Source organism: Ammospiza caudacuta, chromosome 25 (assembly GCF_027887145.1).
Source record: "Ammospiza caudacuta isolate bAmmCau1 chromosome 25, bAmmCau1.pri, whole genome shotgun sequence".
NCBI classification, from domain to species: Eukaryota; Metazoa; Chordata; class Aves; order Passeriformes; family Passerellidae; genus Ammospiza; species Ammospiza caudacuta.
Genome location: NC_080617.1, coordinates 877,555 through 902,038, shown reverse-complemented (window position 1 = coordinate 902,038; position 24,484 = coordinate 877,555). Strand labels below are relative to the sequence as shown.

At 47.9% G+C, this 24,484-nt stretch overlaps 1 protein-coding gene across 2 annotated transcripts; it reads left to right on the top strand.

The window, feature by feature from the left end:
• The first annotated feature begins 70 nt into the window (after positions 1-70).
• On the top strand, positions 71-22,281 carry YTHDF2 (YTH N6-methyladenosine RNA binding protein F2). Of its 2 annotated transcripts, none has more exons than XM_058819675.1 (5): positions 71-132; positions 2,839-2,863; positions 3,143-3,222; positions 7,192-8,757; positions 21,327-22,281. In XM_058819675.1, exons 4-5 carry the CDS (start codon positions 7,210-7,212, stop codon positions 21,348-21,350), a joined length of 1,572 nt encoding a protein of 523 aa, XP_058675658.1. In that variant the 5' UTR covers positions 71-132; positions 2,839-2,863; positions 3,143-3,222; positions 7,192-7,209; the 3' UTR covers positions 21,351-22,281. The 2 variants fall into 2 exon arrangements, with proteins under 2 accessions (XP_058675658.1, XP_058675657.1); XM_058819674.1 differs by lacking the exon at positions 71-132 and adding an exon at positions 2,203-2,417.
• Positions 22,282-24,484: the final 2,203 nt, after the last annotated feature.

Here is a 24,484-nt window from a genome sequence, read left to right as displayed (position 1 = left end):
GCCAGGAGGAACTAGCTGTGCCTCGGTGCTTCTGCTCCAGGGCTGCCTGGCCCGGAGACTTTATTTGAGAGACAATAACACTTGCGTGTGGATGTGGCTGTGAGAAGGGGTGACGGATTTGGGGTGGAACAGGTACCTCATTTGTATTTTTATTTTCCCCAGGGAAAGGGAATTCCGTCAGACCCTTCACTGTCACCTCAAATGGGATTTTTTATTATTTTTCTTGTTGTGAGGAAGCTGACAGTACAATGAATTTACTGTCCATGTTCTCCTCCTCCACACAAATTGTTTTTATATCTCTATTTTTTTGTATTTGTTTGCTCTCTCCCTTCCCTTGTCCAGATTTCCCAGCTGCAGAGCCCTGGGACCTTCTCTCAGGGTCCCTGTATCCCAATCCCTCCTCTTCCCATGGCACTTTTCCCCCATCCCTTTCCCTGCCTGGCAAGGCTTGGTGCTGCAAATGCCACTTGAAGATTCCGAGATCACTTCAGCCTTTTGAATAAGGCAAAAAATATCAACTCAAGCTCAAACCCAGTCCTCCCCCTTGGCTGCTCAGCACCCCAGGGACCTTTCAAGGTGTACAAAGCATGTTGTGCTGTTGCTTTCTGGGAGAGACAGATTTCGGATCAGGACAGCTTCTGTTTACACTGTGTGCTGAGGCTGCTCCGTGCTTGTTGCTTCTTGTTTGGTGGTTTTATTTTTGTATTACTTTTTCTTCTTTCTTCCTGTAATCTCTTGGCAGGGTTAGAACTGGCACATTGCTGAAATACGGTGCACTCCGCTGTTTTCCCACTTTCCCTCTTTTTTTCCAGTGGCTGGAGATCTATTTGGGCTTTGCCACACTGGGAAAATGGAGGGGGAAAGCAACGGGGGGCTTCAGAGGTGCAGAGATTTGGGAGGCTGGAAGGGTGGGAGCTGCTTGGCTGGAAATACTAAGCAAAAGAAACACACCTGGGGAGGGTGGGGAAAGGGCAGGAAGATGTGTCTGGCTATTTTTTTGCATTAAAAGGAAAAATGGAGTTAAGCTCCAATGGATTTTTTCATTGGAGAGGTGAAAGGCAGTGCCACCACCGCCTTGGGGAGAGCAGGGGATGGGCAGGGATTCCTGAACCTCGATTTTTGAGGGGTGGGCGCTGCTGCTCTGACATTGGCCTCTGGGAAGTGCTTCCTGGCTTGGAGTGGAGGTGGGAATAGCTGTGGGAGCCAGATCCCATGCTCAGTCTGGAGAAGAGAAGGTTCTGGGGAGACTCTTAGAGCCCCTTCCAGTGCCTAAAGGGGCTCCAAGAGGGCTGGAGGGGAACTTTGACAAAGGGCCTGGAGGGACAGGACAAAGAGGAATGGCTTCTCACTGCCAGAGGGCGGGGTTAGATGGAGATATGGGAAAGAATTCTTCCCTGTGAGGGTGGGGAGGCTCTGGCACTGGGTGCCCAGAGAAGCTGTGGCTGCCCCTGGGCCCCCCGGCAGTGTCCAAGGCCAGGTTGGATGGGGCTTGGAGCAGCCTGGGACAGTGGAAGGTGTCCCTGCCCACAGCAGGGAGTAGAACAAGAGGAGCTTTCAGGTTTCTTCCAGCTCGAACCAGTCTGGGATTCTGTGGTTTTGGATCAGGGATCCACCTCCTTCCACATCCAGCCAGCTTCCCTCCATTCTCCTCTGGCTTCCTCAGGCCCATGATTGAAGGGGAATGGGGACCTTTTGGGGACCCCCTTCCCCAATCCAGGCATACAGCAGATCCTGTCAGGTCCCTGCTGGAGCTTTTTGTGTCTTTTGGCCGGAAAGTGGGGTGACTCTGCACTCCCCGATCGCTGTACATCTACCGGGCACCCAGCTAGCCCCCTTGACCTGGGTGGGGGTCCTATGGGACTGTGATGTTCCCTGGGTTCTCTGCACCCTGGAGTGCTGGACTGGGGACGGGGGGAGCTAAAATGTCGCGCGCGACAGGATGAGGTTGGGCTGAGCCCGCAGCCGGGTCCCGAATTTGCCATTTTTTGCCTTAGAACCTCAGCGAGGCCGCCTTGCCCTTTAAGAGGCCTCCCACTTCCAGTCGAATGGGGGCGCTGCTGCCCCCCCGCGCCGGTCCTCCGCCGTCCCGGCATGCACTGCGCCCCCCAACCCTACACCCCCCCCCATCCCCCCCCTCCGCTTTCCCCCCTATTTCCCGCCATTGTGCCTGGGCGCGCGCGGTGCCGCGTGACCGGGCGGGGGGAGCGCGAGGCGGCGGGCCCGGGCCATAGAGACGCGCGGCGGGGGGTGGGGTGGAGATGGTGGGATAGAGCGTCCCCCGCCCTGCCGGCGACCGCCCCGAGTCCGCCAGGGCCGCCCCGAGCCCGCCGGGCCCGGACAAAGCGCCGCCGCCTCCCGCCCCGCCCCGCCTGCAGCCCCGCCGCGGAGCCATGTCGGCTAGCAGCCTCCTGGAGCAGGTAGGAGTCCCCCCGCCGATACCGGGACGGCCCTGCTGGGCGAGGCCGCGGCTCTGGGCCTAGCGGGTTGCGCCCCGGGCCGGGCGGCGGCTGCGGCCTCACTCCTCTCCCGTCGCATGGCCGCGCTCCATTGTGATGCGGCCGGGTCGGGCCTGTCCCCGCAGGGCTCGACCCTGCCGGGCCGGATCTCTCCCTTCCCCGGGCCGGGTCTGTCCTTGCCGGGCCTTGGCTCTGCCCGCTCTGACGGGTCTGTTCACCCTCCCCAGATCTGCCCTCCCCTCTCTTGGCCGGGTCTGTTCACCCTCCCCAGCTCTGTCCTCCCCTCACTGGGCCGGGTCCGTATCCTCACCCCAGCCGGGTCTGTTCCTCTGACTCACCGCTTTTCCCTTTTTCTTTCCCCACGTCGCTGCTGGCGCGCCAGAGACCCAAGGGCCAAGGCAACAAAGGTGAGATCCCGGGGGGTCGGGCGGGCCTGGTTGGGAGAGGGAGGATCCCTCTGCCGGGAGGGAAATAAACCCTGCGACCCGGCCTGCCTGCTGGGCTGGGGAGAGTTTGCAGGTGTCGCCTGTGCGGTGGGAAAGTGTCTTGTGTGCCGTGGGCTGAGCGTGGTGTGTTACAATTGGCAGAAGTTCATTATATTCTCGGGTTTGACTTTAAATACTTTAAGCTCATAATAATGGGAGCTTATTGCCCAGGTTTTTCTAACTTTACGCATCTCTTCTCAGTGCAAAACGGCTCTGTGCACCAGAAAGATGGGTTGAATGATGATGACTTTGAGCCCTACCTGAGTCCCCAGGCTCGCCCGGTAAGTACCTGTTGCAGGCAGGAGGACCAAGGGCAGCAAGGTTTCCTGCTGCTCCAGTGGAGGGAAGTTTGGCCTCCTTGTATGTTCCCCATCTCCACTGATTGCATTTTGATGTTTGTCAGCTGCCATAACTAATACTCTATCCTATATCTGCATTTCTGCTGGTAGAAAGCATTGACTGCCCTAGATTGTGGTGGGTGAGGTAGGAAGATTCCTAGTAACTTTTTGGGAACTTCCTGGAGTTGGTGTCCAGCTCTTTTTTTTTCAACGTGACTGTCTCAAAGTCACCATTTCTGCTCTTTCAGTTTTAGTGTTGTGACTGTGTTGGTTTCTGGTTCTTCACACCAGAGAAATGTGCTGAGTTGGGTTTTGAAGTTGCTTCACAGCAGGCTACTGTACCTTTCAGAATCAGACCAATCTTCTTACCTCAACACCAAGTCAACCGATGATGCTTATCGGGGGGATTTCTCTGTTTTTCACAAAAAAAACCCAAACCCAGAGCCCACATGTGATTCAAGTTTTGAGACTTTCTGAGAAGTTGAGCCAGACAGTTTTGGAGCTTTGTGACCAGATCCTGGAAGTCAAACTTGCAGCTACTTTTCCTCTTCACTTTCTCTTAGAGTAACACCACTGTTAACTGGTGTTTGTTTTCTGTAATGAGCTGCAGGGGAGTGACACAGAACAGATGGAGTTCAGCTGATTAGATGTACAAGTGAGTACATAGATAAACATCTGTAGTAGCACTGGAGCAGACAAGTTGCTGTCTTGCCTTCTCTTTCCAGTTGTGATCAGTAAAAATCAGCTGATCTAGTTTCCCCTTTTTGTGTATGCTATATATATATGTATATATAAATGTGCTGTATTTTTGCATATTTTTATTTTTCAGTATGTTATTTTTCTCATGTAAACGTGATGCATGTTTTACTGGAACACACGAACAGGTTACTGTCTCAGTTAAATTTTCAGCAAGTATTTTCCTAGTTTGTGCTAAAGATCTGAGGATAAGTATTCTTTGTCTGTCAGCTGTTAATAAACTTCAGAATTCAGCCTGTCCATCAAGACAACTCACTGCATTCAACCCCCTGAAAAGTTACAAGCCTAAATTCAGCCTGCATAGGGTGAGAGAACGTTATTGCTTTCTCAAGTCTTGAATAAAAGCGGTTGCTTTCCTAGTAGCTGTCGTTTAATGCTGGTTTTTTTCTTTCTCAGCTATCAACATCCCTAATTCCTAGCTTCTTTCTGAATATGGATGTTTTTCATACAAACTGCAGTTTTATTTAATTTCCCAAAGACAAAAAGGTTACTATAATTTTGAAGCAACGCAGTATTTTACTCTCTTTTACATGTTTTCATGAAGTATTTCTGGATCTTTAATTTCTTTCAGTGTGTCTCAGACTGGTAAAAATTCATTTTAAAAATAAGGAAGTGGTTGTATGTGCCCCAGGAGACAGAAACTGAGCCAGGGCAAGATGAAACCGCCAAGTTAACTTGGAGTGGAACCTTTGAGTGACTCTGTTCCTTGTTGTGCTGTGTAGAGTCCAAAACCTCCAGAGCTCAGTCTGGAGGGAGGCAAAAATACCTAGGTATCCAGGGGTACAGCTCCTTAGTGGAGATGGGAAAGGGAGTTAGAGAAACTGCTCTGAATAATTGAAGTAAATAAGTTTTGGAGTTGATTCCTGAGCTCTCCACACACCCCTGAGGTAACCGTGTTGTAAAGTTTCACTGCTCCTTATTTTCCGCACCTGCTCTTTCAGGTCTGACTGTTACTTTTCAGTTCCCAGGAGGTTACTGTGTATTTTAAAGCTCAGATACACAGTAAATGATTTTTTAATCGTTTAAAATCCAAAAGCTCAACAGCAAGGCTCACTAAGAACCTTGGTGTGAGGTGAAGAGGAACAGTGAATTTGAGGAAATAACTGTGCGAAGAGTCTTAGTCATGGAGAGAATGAGAAGCTGGTGTTGTTTTATTTGCATGGTAGTCAGCAAGTGTGTCAGCTGTGTCAGGGCAGGGGAGCAGAGTGAAGTGCTGTTTGATAACAAAGCAGTGTTGAAGACATTCAGGTGGAGAACAGCAGCGACTGTGTCCCAAACAGTGTCCCAAATCTGCTCTGAGCTGCCTGTGCTCAACCCTTGAACTACTCTGCTCTCTTACCTGTATGCAGGTGCTTAGTATTCTACAGGTCATAGCTTAATATGCCCTGTGTTGGATATGTCAAAGTTGGACATAATTGACCAGTGGGAAAATATTTTAAGCTGGCAAGAAGAAAGATTTTTTTTTTTTTTTTTTTATCTGACAGGGATGTGCTTTGAGTACTCTTGTGGAGAAATGCTCTGCCTCAGGTTTAGGGATGGGCTGGCATGTTCCTGTTTCTTTAAAGCTGAGTTCAGGAGAGCAAATATTACTCTTATCATTGAGGCAATAAACTTATGAAGTGATTTTAGTGGCTCAAAATAGTAATAGGAAGTTTAAGTTTCATTTTTCTTACAAGTTAGTGTCAGTGTTGGTGCTTTTGGACAAATTGAGTCCTGGGTTTAGCAGGATTCAGTTCCTCAGTTTGTAAAACTCTGGATGAGAGTGAGTTTTTTTACTAATTTGCTTTTGGGAGACGTTTGTGAAATCAAAGGTTGAACAGAGCATCTCTTGAGTTTTCAGGCAGTACCACAGAAATCTTGTCTCAGAACACATGGTGTTAAATAGTTCCTATTAATTTCTCTAAAGTTGGGGGTTGGTTAGCCCCGAACCTGTTGCTCTCCTGTAAGTAGAAGGTAGTGGCAAACCTTCGGGTATTTCTGGAGAGTGCCAGAGCCAACTTGAGAGACTCTCTGGATTTCAGTATAAAATCCTCTGGGAGCTGTGCTTCGCACGTGAGTGATTCAATGAGAAATGGAGCAGAGCCTGCTGCAAGCCAAGCTTTTAGCTGGGAACTGAATGCACCTTTGATCTCGTCTGTACTGGGCTGATGTCCTGGGGCTGGGCAGGCCAGGCTGCTGCTCACAGGTTCAAATTACTCAGGATGATGCCCATGAGCAGGACTGAAACCACTCCCCAGAGGGGACCTGGGTTTGAATGGGAAATGACAGATGTTTTTCATGTAAGCAAATCTTGGGGATGTCTGAGACTTCCCTAATTGTCAAATTAGGCATTTGTTTTTTGTAACCTGAAGGCTACTTGGATGTTAAAAGGGAGATCAAGACACGGAGGCAGGTTGTTTTTTTCCTCTCTGGATTTGAAACCTGCTCGTGCTGGTGCTGTCACTGTGCTGCAAAAGGCTTCTGTTGATTACTTCCCATTTTCAGGTAATTTTCAGTGTGTACCCACAGCACTGGAGGAGTTTGTGTTTTGAAGAATAGGGCTTAAATCCCTGTTTGTTTGCAGTTGCTTGAAATATTGTGAAGTGTGGAACTTTTAATTGTAGGAATAAAGCTGTTTTCATGGCTAGTAAGTTTAAGGAAAGCAGTCAGGGACACTTGTGATTTTCACTGTGTGTTTCTTCTGGATCCTTTTCTTTCTTATTCCACTTCTCTCTGCATTCTTTCCCCAGATCCTCCCTGGAACCCCCTAATATGGGTTAAGTATGTTACACAAGCAGGAAAAATCCTTGTTGGAGGTAGCTACTAGCAGAAGATGATATTTGGATGCAAGATACTGGATTTATAGCCTGAGCAGGAGCTCCGGGGATTCTCAGTGTCCAGTGTATGTCAGGAACACCACACACTCCCCTCTTGGCATGAGAAGCTTTGTCTTTAACCTTTCTTAGCCTTTATCTTTAACCTTTCTGGCAATGGAACAAATTTTTGAGCCCTTCTAACAAAGGAGGTGTTCAAGGCTGGGCCTATTTGTCTGCCCAGTCCTAAAGCAGGAAGGAGTAGGGCATGGGGAAGTCTAAGGTGCCTTTACTGCTGGTCCCTTAAAATTGGTTCACTTCCTTCTAACAATTCAGTGCTTATGTTTTTGTGGTTTTCTTTCAGAATAATGCATACACTGCAATGTCTGATTCCTATTTACCAAGCTACTTCAGTCCCTCCATTGGATTCTCCTACTCCTTAAACGAAGCTGCCTGGTCCACAGGGGGAGACCCCCCCATGCCCTACCTGACCTCATATGGACAGCTAAGCAATGGGGAGCCTCACTTCCTTCCTGATGCCATGTTTGGGCAGCCAGGGGCCCTTGGCAGCACTCCATTCCTTGGGCAGCACGGCTTTAACTTCTTTCCAAGTGGGATTGACTTTTCAGCTTGGGGGAATAACAATTCTCAGGGACAATCCACTCAAAGCTCTGGCTACAGCAGCAGCTATGCCTATGCTCCCAGCTCACTGGGAGGGGCCATGATCGATGGGCAGTCGGCCTTTGCCAGCGAGACCCTCAACAAGGCTCCTGGCATGAACACTATTGACCAGGGCATGGCAGCCCTCAAGCTGGGCAGCACGGACGTGGCGAGCAGTGTTCCGAAAGTCATCGGCCCAGCCGTGGGGAGTGGGTCTATCACCAGTAATATTGTGACGTCCAACAGTTTGCCTCCGGCAACGATTGCACCACCAAAGCCAACCTCATGGGCTGACATTGCCAGCAAACCTGCCAAGCAGCAGCCCAAGCTGAAGGCCAAGAATGGCATTGCAGGGCCAAGTCTTCCGCCGCCTCCCATAAAACATAACATGGATATCGGAACTTGGGATAACAAAGGGGCTGTGGCAAAAGCCCCATCACAGACCTTGGTCCAGAATCTTGCTCAGCAGCCGCCACAGGTGTCTCCACAGCCCCTGGGCCAGCAGATCAGTAGTAGCCCACCGGTTACCCAGACTCCGGGTGGGCAGCAGCCGCAGGCACTGCCGCTGTCAGCCCCGCTGCCTGTGCCACCCGCACAGCCGACCCGCTGGGTCGCCCCTCGGAATCGTGGCAACGGCTTTGGCCAGAATGGAGTGGACGGTAATGGAGTGGGACAGGCTCAGGCCAGTTCTGGTTCTCCTTCTGAGCCACACCCAGTCTTGGAGAAGTTGAGATCTGTTAACAACTATAACCCCAAGGATTTTGACTGGAACCCAAAGCATGGGCGGGTTTTCATCATTAAGAGTTACTCTGAGGACGATATCCACCGTTCCATTAAATACAACATCTGGTGCAGTACGGAGCATGGCAACAAGAGACTGGATGCAGCCTATCGCTCCATGAATGGGAAGGGCCCCGTATACTTACTGTTCAGTGTCAACGGTAGTGGTCACTTCTGCGGCGTAGCAGAAATGAAATCTGCTGTGGACTATAACACCTGTGCAGGTGTGTGGTCCCAGGACAAATGGAAAGGACGTTTTGATGTCAGGTGGATTTTTGTGAAGGACGTTCCCAACAGCCAGCTGCGACACATCCGCCTAGAGAACAACGAGAATAAACCAGTGACCAACTCCAGGGACACTCAGGAGGTGCCTCTGGAAAAGGCTAAGCAGGTGTTGAAAATTATTGCCACCTACAAGCACACCACCTCCATCTTTGATGACTTCTCACACTATGAGAAACGCCAAGAGGAGGAGGAAAATGTTAAAAAGGTAACATGTTTGTGTGTCTTGTCTGAGTTCAGAAGGGCAAGAGGTGGTGGGTGCTGCCTTGCACCGGACAAATTCTGGGCCGTGGACTTGTGGGTATTAGCCTGCCTTTTGGCTATCTGCCTCCTCATACCTGGAACCCACACCCAAATAGTAGCCTGACTTTGTGGGGAAGTATGTCCAGAGAAGCCACCAAGGTGATTAGAGGGATTGAGCAGCTCTCTTGTGAGGAAAGACTAAGAGAATTTGGATTGCTATGCCAGGAGAAGAGAAGGCTTTGGGGTGACATAATTGAGACCTTCTAGTGCCTGATGGAAGCCCAGGAAAGATGAAATGAGACTATTTACGAGGGTCTTAAGAGACAGGACTAGGGGGAATGGCTTTAAATTGAGAGAATATATTTAGATTGGATATTAGAAGAAAATTGTTCCCTGTGAGGGTGATGAGGCCTTGGCACAGGTTGCCTGGAGAACCTGTGGCTGCCCCATCCCTGGAAATGTCCAACACCAGGTTGATTGGGGCTTGGAGCTGCCTGGTCTAGCAGAAGGTGTCCCTGCCCATGAGTTAGAATTAGATGATCTTTAACATCTCTTCCAATCAAATCTGTTCCATGATTCTATGAAATAGGTGCCAGCACTTGGCAGAGCGGGGTGAGAAGCCTTGCCCAGGCCCCGCCTGCGATTATTGACTGTGTGTTGGTTATGCTGAATCTCAGCCTTTGCCGAGTGCTGTGATGTAAACAAAATGTATTTCTGTGCCATTATCAGCTCCTGGATCAGAGCAGTTTGAAGCTGGAGACCAGGAAGGCATTTGGGAAGTTGTTAGAAACCAGAGCCGGGGCTTAGAATGGCTGCTAATCCACCCCCTGGCCACAGTGGGGTCAGCATGACAGATGTCTCCCTCCACTTGTAAAACCTCTAGGAACAGCAGTTCCTGTCCCTCCCCAGGCAATCTATTCCTCTCCTTAATTATCCTTCCTGTAAGGAGGCTTTGTCTAATGCCCAACCTAAATCTCCCTCACTGCGATTGAAGTCCACGCCTGCTTGTCCTGTGGACCCGGTCACTGTGTTCCTCCTTGCTCTCTTTGGGGCCATGGTGGGCTGTCACCTGCGTGCTGCTGCCAGCAGTGTGGTACATGAGCTGAGCTCCCAACTTGCTTTGCAGCTGCTCTCAAATCTTCCCGTCGTCATCTACTCCTTAACGATGCATTAATTGAAAATCCTGCCCCAAATTCAGGAACCAGTGGACTTTGAATCTTACTTGGGTTCAGCTGTAGTAAAGTCAGCTGGGGCTGCCCTTCCCCTCAGTGTGGATCTGGCTTATGTTTGATCAAAACGATAATTATAAAAATTAGCATTAGCACAGCTGGCTGGGAGTTTGCCAAGTTTCCTGATGATCTCTTTAGTTTGAGCAATAGGGAATTTTCCCCCCAAGACCTGAAGAACAGAATCAGGAGCTGCAGCTGCTCACTGTGACAATGAATGCAGTTTTAAAATTTTTTATATATATTTTACATGGAGCATCATATAAATTATAATAATTAAGCACAAATGTGGTTACTTGCAGTACTTAGCGAAAGTCTCTAAGGGAGGCATAATAAATGGCAAAGTGTGAAGGTGTAAACTGGTGTTTTGTGAGGACCTGATTGTTTTGTGTGATTTCACCTCCTAGAATTGTTTCGCTTGTTGTCCAGCCTCTGTCTTCCCTGTGAGGGTGGGGAGGCTCTGGCACAGGTTGGCCCAGAGAAGCTGTGGCTGCCCCGTTTGTGGAAGTGTTCAAGAGCAGCTTGGATGGAGTTGCCTGGTCTAGTGGAAGATGTGCCTGCCCACAGCAAGGGGTGGAGCAGGATCATCTGTGAGGTACTTTTCAACCTAAATCCTTATGGGATTCTGTGAAACCCTCCAGACCTGACTTCAGGGAGCAACAGTTAGCATTGTTAGAGAGTCAGACTGTGGCACAGTGGGAGAATGCAGGGGAGAGGGGAAAATGCTCCTTAAGGACAGGTTAGGGATGGATGGATGAAAAGAGTTAATACTAGGTATGGGTAAGCAGAGGGAGGAGGAGAAGAGAGAAGGCTTTGGGAAAAGCAGACAGAATGATGGGCTCTTCTGGAAGGCTGCTGCATTTGCTGTGTAAAGTCTTAAAATCAGGAATATACTAGAAATAAGGCTTAGCAGTTTTCTTAAAGCTGTAAAGTATCTTTATTCATCTTCTCCGTTGCTTTTTGAAGTCTCCTCCCCTTGCTTGCATCTTGACACGTGCTGGTGTGGAGAGTCGAAAGCAGCAGCGATAGTCTGAGTGCCAGTGCTGCCTTTCTGAACCATGTTCTAGTGGATGCAGCAGCAGTTGATTAGGAGAGCACTCTTTCTCTGCAAAGGAGCTTAGTCATAGGTCTTTGGAATTCACAGAGGAGAAGGGATCTGTGTAAACACAGTTGGTGTTTGCTCTTTGTTATTTACTCAGCCTGTGTTTCATGCTCGGGCCCGTGACTGGGCCTTGGTCATTCTTACAGCAACAGTTTGACCTCCTCAGTCATTCACTGACACAGCCTGGAATGTGGTTAAGGTTTCTGTGTCTTTCCTTTCATGGTTTCATTGAGGAACAGTTATTTTTGGTGGAGGAGGGTTTTCTTTTTTCTTGGAGTGATTCCTACCATGGGACTAGAGGTGCCAAAAAGCCCAAACCATGCTCTGTCTGCTTGAAGCATCTTAAGTAATCTGAATTTAAAAAATATATGAGGAACCAGAACTGAAGCACTGAAAAGTTAAAACGCTGGTCTGGCAGTAGCTCCCTGCCTGCTTTTGTGCTGGGGAAATTCCATTGCTCCCAGCTCTTTTATTTCTCCTACAGTGTGAGATGTTGATGCTCTGCAGTTGTATTCTTTGAAGCTTAAATGTTTCAAGGTTTGGCTTGCTTCAAACTTATCCTGAGCTGCAGTTATTTCATTCAGCTGCAGATTGCCCAAATCTTTGTCTCATTTGCAGTTTGATTGCGGCTTGCTGCCTGAGCAGATGGATGATCACTTGTGAAAGTCTGGAAACTTTTGATTATTCTTTTATACTTCTCACTGTTAGTCATTTCTTCAGAATCCCCTAAAGCAGGTCCAAGAAATGATATGAAAAATGTATAGTGTTTATGGTGTTTCCATTGTCCAGTGAAGGGAGGGGGTGGGTAGTTAGTTTAGTGTCGAAAACATTGAAATAATCCTCTTTCTTTTCCTGTTGCCTGTGCCCATCCTTTTCCTCTAATGCTAATCCCCATTCCTTTTCCATGTGTTGCTTTGTTCTACTAATCCATTTTTTAAAAAAGGTTTGAATATTCTCCTGACCCACAATGGTTGAGCCAGCTTGCAGTGCAATCCTGTCCAGCGCAGTCTTGAAACCCAGAATAGCTGCTTTTATGGTAGAGCTTGTCACTGACTTCTTCCATGTAAGAATTCTTTAATCTTTGCTTTAAACAATCAAAACAACTACACAATCCCTGCCCTGTGGTCATGCACTTGGATTTCTAGGAATGCTGCGTTGACCTTGTAGTAAAGGTCTCCCATAATGATCTGCTTGGTGTGAAAGGTTGACAGCTTGTGTTTTGTGGAAATGCAATCCGTGGAAAACTCCAAGGGAAGTTTATTTTGGTTCTTTCTGCCTGCCCAGGCATGAGATATTTGGCTACTCACAGGTTCCAGGGATTTTAGGAAGGCTGTCAGGAAAACCAGTGCTGTGTAGTGTTTAGTGGTCAGATTTGCAGCTGAGAAGAGACACTGTCTGCTGAGACTTTGAATGTTGAGTCAAGCTGAGCTGTGCAGAACGGGTAGAGCTTTGGTGGGGTTTGTCATGATCAGGATCAGCCTCAAAGCACAGAGGTCAGATTGGCCAGATTGGATCTGTTATTTCTGGAATTGTGCTCTTTTGTGCCTCAGATGATGCTGTCTACTGGTTAAGAGTATTAATACTGGCAAGTGTCACTGCCTCCTTGGAACATGTGATTTAAGGGAAAACTGAGGGGTGTTGTATGAGCCTGTTTGAAATGGGCAGGCTATTTTACAGTCACTGGAATACATGAATGCTTTCTGATGGATTTTACAAAGCTCTTTTTTACTTCTTCCCAATTTGTAATTTCAGAGGGGAGGAGGGAGAATATTCCCTATAGGGTGGACCAGCACTCTTTTCCCCTGCTGTTAGAGTTGTCCTGGAGAGTGCTGCATTCGCTTTGGCTTTACCATGTTCCACAGGACAGTGTTTCTGACTGGAAGATTCAATTCCTGGATATTCCATATCAAGGCAAAGCCAACTGTTCTCGGTGGCAGCAAGGGAACACTCCTTCCACTCACACAGTTCCTTTCATTTGGTGATCCCAGGGCTATTTCCTGTTTTCTGCTCCAAATTGTGGCCATTGTGAAATTAATTGATTGATACACGAAGACAGAATTTCTGCTATGCTGTTCAGCAGTGCATATGGTTTCAGTTTATGTCCAGGCTGTTTAAATCCTGTAGGTCTGTGTCCATGCTCCTATATTTGCCCAGGAGAGGAGGAAACAAACCATCCTGCTTATTACAGTGCCTTGGCACTGGCTGTTTGTAAGGAATATTTTGTGCTTATGATATTTTTAAGCCAGCCCTTAACAGCACTCACAGATTTTTGCTCATGTTCTAGCTCTGTCTAAAGAAAGGAGAAAACCGGAGGGAAGACTTAGATCTGTCTGATGCTCTAATCTGTGTTTTCTGCTGTGAGGCAGGGAGCTGTGTTTCCTCATCCCTAAACAGGAGCAGCTGGGGCTAGGAGCCTTTTCACTGCAATTCAAGTGGAATCAGAGCGGTGGAAGGGCAAACCACTTGCACTTGCCTTGTAGTCCTGTCTCTCTCTTCTAGTGTTGTGTTAGAATAATAATAATAATTTAAAATAATATTTTAATGTAATGTTAATATTATAAAATAGTATTTAAAGTTGACTTGTTAGTTTAAGGGCCTGTTGAGATGCACTGTTTAAATTTTTCAATTGTTTTATCCCTGTCCATGGCAGAGGGTTGGAACTAGAAGATTTATAAGGTCCTTTCCAGCCCAGGCCATTCTAGGATTCAGGGACTGGGATTGGTGTTGGGCCAGACAGAGTGCAGGCCATCTGCAATGGGGTTTCTCACCTATTAGAGATATTGCCTCAACATGGGGAGTTTATTCCACACCCTGTTCTTGTGAACTTGTTCCCAACTTACTTCTTGCCCTCTCGGTGTGGGCAAAGCTTCATGTCCCCCCACTCCAGATTATTTTGGCTGCATGATTTCAGCTCTGAGCTGTAGAATACCATGAACTAATTGTTCTTATAAATACGTTAATTGAGTTGATTATGAACATATGAATTACTTCAAATTAATGTTTTAAAATTTATAAAAACCTTTTTTTCCCTTCAGCAGATGAATTAAGATGGAGGAATGACCTTAAACTGAAATAGGGTAGATTCAGATTAGATATTGAGGAGAAATTAATTTCTGTTAGGTCCTGGCAGGGGTTGCCCAGAGAAGCTGTGGCTGCCTCTGGATCCCTGGAAGTGTCCAAGACCAGGCTGGACGGGGCTTGGAGCTGGCTGCTCTAGTGGAAGGTGTCCCTGTCCATGGCAGGGAGTGGAATGGGGTGGGCTTTCAGGTCCCTTCCAATCCAAACCAGCCTGTGATTCTGTGATAAATTATATGTGTATGGCTGACACATTCCCTAGAAGCACTGTGGAGGGCTTGGAATGCAGAAGGGAAGTGTGTAAGCTGTCAGCAGCAGGGGTTGCTTTGGTTTTCTTCCTCTTATTTTTTCCTCCCAGAGTTCTGGATAACTTGCTGGCACCAAGGTTAAGAGCAACTTACACAGGTGTGTGTTTCAGGTTATGTTATTAACATCTGCTTCCCCAGAAAAAGTTCTTATCTTCCAAGCAAGACTCTTTGCCGTCTGTTTCGTTCAGTGAAACCCCAGCGCGTGGTCTGGTTCAGTTCCCTGGATTTTTCCCTAATGCAGAAGTACAGTGGGTCACAAGACATTGCTTGAAAGCCGATTAGGATCCCAAGAAAACAGCTGAGGTGCACTGTTCTGTGAGCAGTCGATCAAGTACAGCTCCATGCACAGTGTTCCTTCCTTGTTCTTATTGAAACTGTAATTCTGCCTGAAAGAAACTTTTATTTTTTTTCTGTTTCAGGTTCATGAAGCTCCTTGTTTTGTTTTTTGTTGTGGTCACTCTCATTACAATTAGTCCTCTCATTTTCCTGCATGTTCTGGTTTGTACCTGGTAGTAATTGTGCTGTCTTACAGCTTTGTGAGTTAATAATTAGTTCCTTAGTGGTACAAACCACTGGAGGCTTGTCAGCCAGAACAGTGCCAGCACCCTGCTCTACCACAGCAGTCCCTCTTAAACAAGGATGGTCATTACCCAAACTGTGATGGCTAGGCTAGAAGTTATTTGTAGCTCCTTCCAGTGACTAGTCCCCAGTATGAGCCTTTTTAATTGACATATAAGTCATATAACAGTGTGTTTGAGCAGTTAATAATGAACCATTTGGGGTTTGTGCAAGAACTTGGAAATTTCTGGTTCTGTATAATTAGATTTTTTTTTTTCTTAAAAGTACAATGCTGAGCTGCTTTTTTGTGTGGTTAACTGCAGAGCTATTGTAATGTAATCCCAGTTTGGAAGATTTAGATAAAATCTACCTAAAAAGCTTGTACTTTGTTTCTAATCTTGGGGGGAAAGGAAACCACACTCTTCGGTTTCCTTCTTTGTATCTATGCACAGTGGGGAAGGGCTCTGCTGTCTCCATCTCAGCTCTGTTATTTGTGGTACCATCTGTAAAATACCTGCAGAGAATGTTCCTTGACATTACACCTGCATGGTGTGACAGAGGGCACAGCCAGGGCTTTAACTCTAAAGCAGTGAAGATTTTGAAACATTTAAGTGGAGTTCCTTCCTTTTCTGAAGAGTTTTGTGACACTTTATGGTAAGACTTCTTGCCTGAGCGATCGTTTAAGGTAACCAAAGTAATGAAATGCATTTCCCTTGTAGTGATGGGGAAGAATAAAAATCTCCCTGCTTGTTGAAGACCAGGAGAATTTTCTTTCTTCCTAATGACTGGAAAGGACTTGTGTTTTTTTTTTTTTGTGCTCCAAAGTCAGCCAGTCCAGTTCCAGGCTGTGTTGTGAGCGAAGCTGTCTTTCCATGGAATGCCACTGGGAATCCTCCCAGCTTGCTCTGTCTCTTTTGCTCTAAATATTCATGCATGTTCTCAGCTTTTCACCATTCTGTTTCCTGACCTGTGGGACAAGAGTTCCTGTGTGAGAGTAATTAGAAATGTTTATGGGAATTGGGCTGCTTTATTCAGGCAATTAAATGTGATATTTAAGAGGAGGTTTGTTTAAGAGGTTTGTTCTTGGCAATTGATTGAATCAGTTTTAAAAGGTGCCTGGAAAGGTTCTGGGGAACAGCAGTGTGCCTGTGGATACCCAATAGCACAGACCACCTTGTGTAAACCCCCCTGTAGAGGGAAAGCCTTGGCTGTCTTCATGCCCTTCTTGTCCCAGGCTGGTTGCTCTGACATGGAAATTAGGTGTCCAAGGCCATGTCTCTTCTTGGTTCCTGCTTGTTCACTGATATGAGTTTGTTCTGTTTAGAGTTCTGTGGATATATGGGTTTGCTGTGTTGGATTTTGATCTGTAGAACAAAAGGCCTGTCCTGCTATGACAAAGAATCACTTTTATTTGCCTCATCTCCTGTCTTCCTTGGTGGTGAGCCCCACTGAGTGAATGGGAAGTACGATGAAGGTGTCAGGCTATAAGCAGATCACTACATGATTTTTATCCTCTTTTCTAGACAAGGATGTAGCTTTTTTTGGTAACCCTGATGGCTTTCTAATGCTAACAGGAAAAGTCATGTTTGGTTTGAAAGTACTGGGACTTGAGACTGCTCGTGGAGCATAATATACAAGTGATACATCATCCATCATTTGTGCTGTGTCTTCCTTGAGCAGATCCTGCTGGGAGGGCCATGGGCTGCAGTAACTCCTGATTTCTAAGGCAGTGATCTAAGATGTCTGCCTTGGAGACATGGGCACATGGAAGTGCTGCTGGGTTGTTTGGCTGGGATTGCATCAAACAGCGAAGTGCAACATCACAGGCTGAGTGGGGCTGATGTGTGTGTGTGTGTACCAAGGCCAGGGTTTGATTCCAGGCTCTCCAGGGAATGGTCATGGGCCCCAAGGCTGCCAGAGCTCCAGAAGCATTTGGACAATGCTCTCTAACATGGGCTGGGATTGTTGCTGTGTCCTGTTCAGGGCCAGGAGCTGGACTTGATGATCCTTGTGGGTCCAACTCTGGATTTTCTGATTGGGTGTCTTAGCATTTTGGGGAGTGATACTGGGAGTTCCATTGCTCCAATGGAGGAATTGCCTGCTGTTTCCTCTATGGGCAGGCACTGGGTGAGTGATGCCTTTTGCTTGGAGGACTTTCTCAAGCCAAACAGACTGTGCCTGGCCTGGCCTGCCCAAGGCAGGCCTGCAGCTCAGGCAGGTTCCAACAAACTAAGGTTTGTAAGCTTCACAGCTGGGAGCTGTGCCCTGGCTTCTTCTCCAGGTCCTCCTTTGGCTTAGTCTGGCTATTTCCCTATCTGTGGTGTGGCAATAAAATCCTTACCTTTGCTGGGAGTGTTGATGCTGAATCTTGGTTGTCAGTCAAGGTCAGAGTCTCTGAACAGATGGGCAGTGTTGTCTCTCACTGTCATTTTGTCAGGTGCAAACACTTGATCGTTTTGTTGTTGGCTCCCCTGCAGTGTGAATATATGAGGTGATCTCATATTGCTCAGTTGCTGTTATCAGGACCTGGCTTGTGCCATGGCTGCAGCCCCTGGGGACAGTAGTGACAGGACTGAAGTTGCTTTGAGTGGTGCGATCAGAGAGCTCCTGTTTGCATTCTTGCTTTGTGTGAACTTTGTGTCAGCACAGGATTTGAGCTGTGGCACAAATCAACCATTTCCATGACATGCTGCTCTTGCCCTTCCTGTTCCTGAGGGGTTTGATGGATGGGGATGAGTCTGAGCAGGTGTCTTTCTTATTTCTTCCCATATGGATCAATAAGATATGACCCAAGTCTAATGAAACTGCAGCCAAAGGGCATAAAACACTTCTTGATGGAATCCCTTTGCTCTCCAATGATCATATCCCAGAGCAAAGCCCAGTCTGCGTGTGCAGATGCTGCTTTGTCTTCTGGGGCTGTTGCGTAGCTGGGTGGGCTGTGACACCTACACTGCTACATAGCCTGTGGATTTGGACAAGGATGAGCCAGGAAGGACAAATGTTTGCAATGTGGTTGAGCCTTGCTGTGTATTCTGGTAGATCTGGCTGGTGGTGGAATGAACTCTGTAATGCTCCTGAGGACAAGACGTCTTGGATCCCTCTGCTCTACTCAGATGACACCTTACATGCAGTGCTGCATCCAGCTCTGAGGATTCCAGCATCAGAAGGATGTGGAGCTGCTGGAGAAAGTCCAGAGGAGGCCACAGAGATGCTCCAAGAGCTGGAGCCAGGCTGGGAGAGCTGCAGGTGTTCACTTGGAGAAGAGAAGGCTCCAGGGGGACCTTACAGGCCCTTCTAATGCCCAAAGAGGCTCCAAGACAGCTGAAGAGGGACTTTTGATAAGGAATGGAGGGACAGAACACAGGGAATGGCTTCTCACTGCCAGATGGGATATTGGGAAGGGATTGTTCCTTGGGAGTGTGGTGAGGCTCTGGCACGGGGTGCCCAGAGAAACTTGCTGCCCCATCCCCAGAATTGTTCAAGACCAGGTTGGACAGGGCCTGGAAGAACCTGGTCTAGTGGAAAGTGTGCCTGCCCATGGCAAGATGAGATTTCAGCTCTCTTCTAGCCCAAACCTGTTAGGTTCTGTGGTTTTGGATCAGGGATCCACCTCCTTTCATATCCAGCCACCTTTCCTCCATTCCCCTCTGGCTTGCTCCTTGAAGCAGGCTCTTGACTGAAGGGGAATGGGGACCTTTTGGGGACCCCCTTCCCCAGTCCTGGTTTACAGCAGGTCTGAAGTGAAGATGTTCACTTTGGCCCCCTCTCTAGCTTGGTGACATGGGGAGCGTGTGCTCCAGGCTCTGTTCTGACACACTGGTATTTAAGGGTTTGGATTTTCACTGGGGTTGGCTCCTTATTAGCTGCACGCAGGCCTTGGGAGCAGCATCATCTTCTCAGCAGGAAGAGGTGATTCATTAGGGTCCAGCTGCTCAGCTAACAGGGTGATGTGTGCAGCAGGAACCTTGGCCACTGTCCCAGCCCAGGACACTGGCCTTGGAGATGCACAGGGCGTGATTGAACATGGCAGCCAGCTTATCCCATGTGTGCACTTGGGAAGTGGTTACATTAGCTCCAGGCAGTTGCAGCTGCTTCCCAAAGGGATGTGTGACATTGCCATCTGTCCCTGTGTAACATACATAACATGCTAGCTGCTGAACCAGGAACAGGGCTCGGCACCTTCCTTTGGATTTGTGGCTCTCCCTGTGGTGCTTCTTGTGCTCTGTGTTCAGGCCTGGCTCTGCTTCCCAACCTAGCAGTTGGATTTTGCTGTGCTGTTGTGGTGTTTTGGCAATGAAAGCATCTGCAACAGACTTGGGCAGGATTACAGGAAAAGGGCAATTAAATTGACTTACTTGGGTAACTGTTCTTGATGAGAACATGTGCCTTTGTCTGATCCCTGTCCCAGAGGATCATGCTGGCCTTGCTCTGCATCCTACAGAGGAATGGGAAGTAAAGCCTCCTTGGGTCTGTGGCTGGGGCTAAAGCCAGTGGTGGTATTCTAAGCTGGAGACCAGGCCTCCCTTTTTGGGAAGGTTTCTAAGGATAGATGGCTGCACATGCTGTTGTCCGAGGATTGAAGCTGTTTGGGGATGGGCTCTTCCCGGATTCAGCAGTGGCAAAGGATGAGGTTTCCTGTAGCAGCCTGTGTGCTTGTGGCAGAGGTTGTGTGAGCTGCCAAGATGGGAAGGTGCCCCCCCATCAGCAGGTTAGCATGGGACTGTGGGAAGCGGGCAGGGACTCTTGCTGCCCTTATTTCAGGTGATACAACTCCAGGCAGAGAGGGACATGCAGGGAAACAGCCTCAGCTGAACCAAAGTACTAGGTTCAGAGCCCTGACAGCATCTCCTCTCTGAGTGAAGAGGGAAAACCTGCTGTACCTGTGGGTACCTGCTGCAGGTATGGCTTTGCTGTGGAAGTGGGATGGACTTGGCACCTCTTGGACTAGTTAGGTGGTGATGGGCTCACTCCGCAGGAGCTGGAGCCCTGCAGTGCATGTCATGCCTAGACTACAGGGACCTGACTGTCTTCAGGGAAGAGGCAGAGCCAGGGAGAAGCATCAGCTCAGGGCCCTCTGGCTGCTGACAGGGTTCATTTTTGAGGTGGTGTCTTATGATCTGGGAATGACACTTCAAACACCTCATAACCCTTTGAGGAAGCCTGGACCTGCTTCTGTGAGAGCTTCTCCATTAAACCCGAACAGAACTCTGCAGAGATGGGCACAGAGTGCTGAGAACAGCAAAGGGGGTGGCAGCCTTTGGTGTCTGGGGGTATTTGGTGCTGTGCTGCCTCTTTGTTCTGGTGCAAGTGTTTGGACAGGGTGTTTCCACAGTGCTGGAGGAAAACCCAGGGTGATAGCAGTCAGTGGGAAATTCCTGTGAAGTTCTTGTTTTTCAAGTGAGATACCATCAAGTTGTGACAGGGGTATTGGAGAGATTTTCTGCAGGGGAGCTGGGACTGTTTCAGTCCCTGCAGATCAAGGCTGATGTCAGTGCTCCCTGGGCTTGGGCTCCAGCCTACTTTGATGCCTACAGGGGAGTTCAGGTGGCATTTGTTTCATAGAATCATGGAATGGTTTGGGTTGGAAGGGAACTTAAAGACCATCTCATTCCAATGCATATATACCTTCTTCTAGACCAGGCTGCTCCAAGCCCTGTCCAACCTGACCTTGGACACTTAAAAGCATGAGGCAGCCACAGCTTCTCTGGGCACCCTGTGCCAGGTTCTCACCAGCCTTTTGGGGTAGAATTCCCAAGATCTTGCCTAACCCTTCCTTCTGGCAGTGGGAAGCCATTCCTCCTTGCCCTGTCCCTCCAGGCTCTTGTCCCAAGTTCCTCTCCAGCTCTCTTGTAGCCCCATTAGGCACCAGAAAGGGCCTCAGAGGTCTCCCTGGATGAACCACCCCCAGCCTATCTCCAGAGCAGAGGGGCTCCAGTCCTCAGAATATTTCTGTGGTCTCCTCTGGAGTTCCTCCAGCAGTTCCACATCCTTCTGATGTTGGAATCCCCAGAGCTGGATACAGCTCTGCAGGTGGTGAATCACCTGAGATGAAAAAAGGAGAATAAGGAGCTGTTTGACCTCAGCGGTGCCACATCTCTGCAGTGACTGGATGCAGTAGCAGCACTACTTTTGACAAGAACAATGCTCTTTTCCTGGCTTTACTGGGACAGGGTCTATGGGAGAGCCATGTCTTGGAATGCCGATGTGTAACAGTAGTGAATAAAACTGCTCTCAGTTAATATGATCTCTTTTCTTTTTTTTGCAGGAACGCCAAGGCCGTGTCAAGTAAAAGGCCATTCCTCCAGCACAGATTGCTGCAGAGATTGCATCCCAGCTGTCTTTCAGAGAGAGAAAGGAGCAAGAGTATCCCAGAAAGAATTAGGACTTTTTTTTCTTAATTCCTTTGACTTCAAAAAGACTTTTACAAACTTCCAATTAAAAAAAAAAAAAAAAGTATTGGAATATCACAAGACATAGGACTAAAAAAAACCAAAAAACAACTACAAAAAAATCCCTTCTAGGTAGAGTAGAGGTAAAACCTGTCCCATTTCTTTTGGTTTTGGTTGTGATTTCAGAGCATACACTTTGTTTTTGTCTTTTTACTATGGTTTTGGATTTTCGAGTCCGTAAGTGGCATATGCCTTTTTTTTTGTCTAATTTTTAAACCTCATTGTTCCTCCTCTTTCCACCCTGTTGGGCTTCCTTCCCTGGTTTTGATATTTGCACTTGGAGCACTGAATTATAGCATCCACCATGCAAAGTGGAGTAACTTTTTTTTGTTTTTCTTTCCCCGGACCAGAAGAGGAGGAATTCTGTGAGGAAGTTGGGGTTTTGGCCTAAGAGGAATTGAACAGAAAATTGTCCACGAGGTTATGTCTTAAAGGTGGTTCATTTTTCTCTGACCCTTTGTTACTCAAAAGTCAAGTACTAGGAGTCCTAAGAAATGTTCTGTTCTTGTGCATTTTATAGATTTAAAGATTAGGTCTGGATGAATTTGATTTTTTTGAAAGCTGAGAACAGTGGTAAAAACTTGTCTTGTTTACAGGAAAATGAATTTTGGACAATAAAAAGCCCAAAACAAACAAACCAAGGAAGAAATATTGTAAAATGTGTAGTGACTATGTTTCAGTTTCTTGTTAAGCCAATGAGGACTGGGCGTTGCCTTTCTTTTCACCATTAATCACTTCTCATTAATAAATGTGAGATCCTGTTGAGCATCACTGTTGTCTCCTGCTCCCTTCCCCTTGCTGTCAGCTCCTCAACTATTGGAAAAATACCTGAAAAAAGGAGTGGAGAGGTGTTTTCTCCTTTAGTTTGAAGTAGAGTGCTCTCATCGTGGCATCCCCAGCAAAATCCTGTCGCTTTCATGTTTCTCTTTGCTGATTTATGTCCGGAGATAGCTCAGGGATGCCACTTGCTCGGTTTCTCGGCTGTTTAGGCTTGTAAGTTTTCTGTGCTGTTTAGGTGGCCTGGAAAGGCCCAGGGATGGCCTTGAAGAGCCGGCGCTTCAAAGGACGAGGAGAGACTTCTGATCTTGTCTCGGTCTCGGTGTTTATTAATTGTTTATCTAAAAGATTTTCTTTCAGCCCGACAGAGGTCTGCACAGCAAGCCAGCCATGGGCACACTCCACAAACCCCCGGGCGGTCACTTATCTTTATACCCGAAGTTACGTGTACAATATTTATCATTTCTCCCCAATACCTTCTACCCTTATTAACCTGTGCACTTCTAGTAATGACCAATCCCAAAGTGCCACCACCAGCACAGAAGATGGAGGCCAAGAAGAAGAAGAAGAAGGACAGGACACGCCCCAATTCCTCCATCTTACTTCTTTAGACCCCCCTGTACCAAAATCCTAAACCCTGTGTTTTACACTCTAATTAACTTATCCCTTCACCATTCACCCAGTGAATTCCTCCCAGCCCTCATACAGGTCTCATCTCCTGTGTAGGATCAAAGCCCTGCCACCAGACACTTCTGGCAACATTCCAGGATTCCCGAGCCCCCCAAGGGTGGTCTCGGCCTCTCTGCACCTCCATCCTGAGGTGCTGAGATCCCACACAAAGTGACAAAAAATGGCATCAAAGGGGCATCAAGTGGCACCAGGTGGCACTACATGGCATTAGAGTGGCAGTGACACCAAGTGGCACTAAATGGCACCAGGTGGCACTAAAGGGACATCAAGTGGCACCAAAGTGGCACTAAATGACACTGGAATGGCACTAAGTGGCATCAAGTGGCACCAGGTGGCACTAAATGGCACCAAAGTGGCACCACAGGGGCACCAAAGTGACAAAAAGTGGCACCAAGTGGCACCAAAGCGGCGCCGGGGGTGCCAGGTGGCACCAAAGTGACAAAGGTGGCACCACGGTGACATCGAGAGGCCCCGGAGTGGCACTAAAGGGACAAAAAAGGGACAAAGCAGCAGCACCGAGCGTGCCAAGGTCCCCAGTGCCCGCAGTGCCCCCAGCTGGCATCGGGGACACTGAGACACCTGGGGGTGACACACTGGGGACACTGGGGACATTTGGGGACATTTGGAGCCCTTCTGGGACGTTTGGGGACATTTGGGGCCATTGGGGACACTTTGTGGGCTTTGGGGACATTTGGAGCCATTCTGGGACATTGGGGACATTTGGGGCCATTGGGGACACTTTGTGGGCTTTGGGGACATTTGGGGGCATTGGGGACACTTTGTGGGCTTTGGGGACATTTGGGGACATTGGGGACGCTTTGTGGGCTTTGGGGCCATTTGGAGCCATTCTGGGACATTTGGGGACATTTGGGGCCATTTTGGGGTCACATTCAGGACAATTGTGGGGACATGGGAGCAAACTTTTGGGGCGTTTTGGGGTAAAACCGGAGGGACTTGGGGACATTTTGGGGACATTTCGGGGACATTTCAGGGACATTTGGGGTCAATTTTGGGGAAATTTGAGGAAAATTTGGGGACAATTTTGGGGACATTTTGGGGAAATTTGGGGCTTTGGGGACATTTGGGGACAATTTTGGGGTCCGAGTTTTGGGGACATTTTTGGGACATTTCAGGAACAAATCCGGGAACAAAACGAGGAAATTTTGGGGACAATTTGGGGATGTTTTAGGGACAATTTGGGGACATTCTCAGGATATTTGGGGACATTTTGGGGACAATTTTGGAGTTGAATTTTTGGCAGATTTGGGGACAATTTTGGGGACAATTCTTGGTTATTTGGGGGAAAATTTGGGGACAGTTTGGGGTCAATTTTCAGAATATTCGGGGACATTTGGGGACAATTTTGGGACATTTTGGGGACATTTGGGGTCAATTTTGGGGGAAAATTGAGGGGAAAATTGGGACATTTTGGGGACAATTCTGGGGAAAAATTGGGGCAAAATTTGGGGACAAATTGGAGAAATTTGGGGTCAATTATGGGGACATT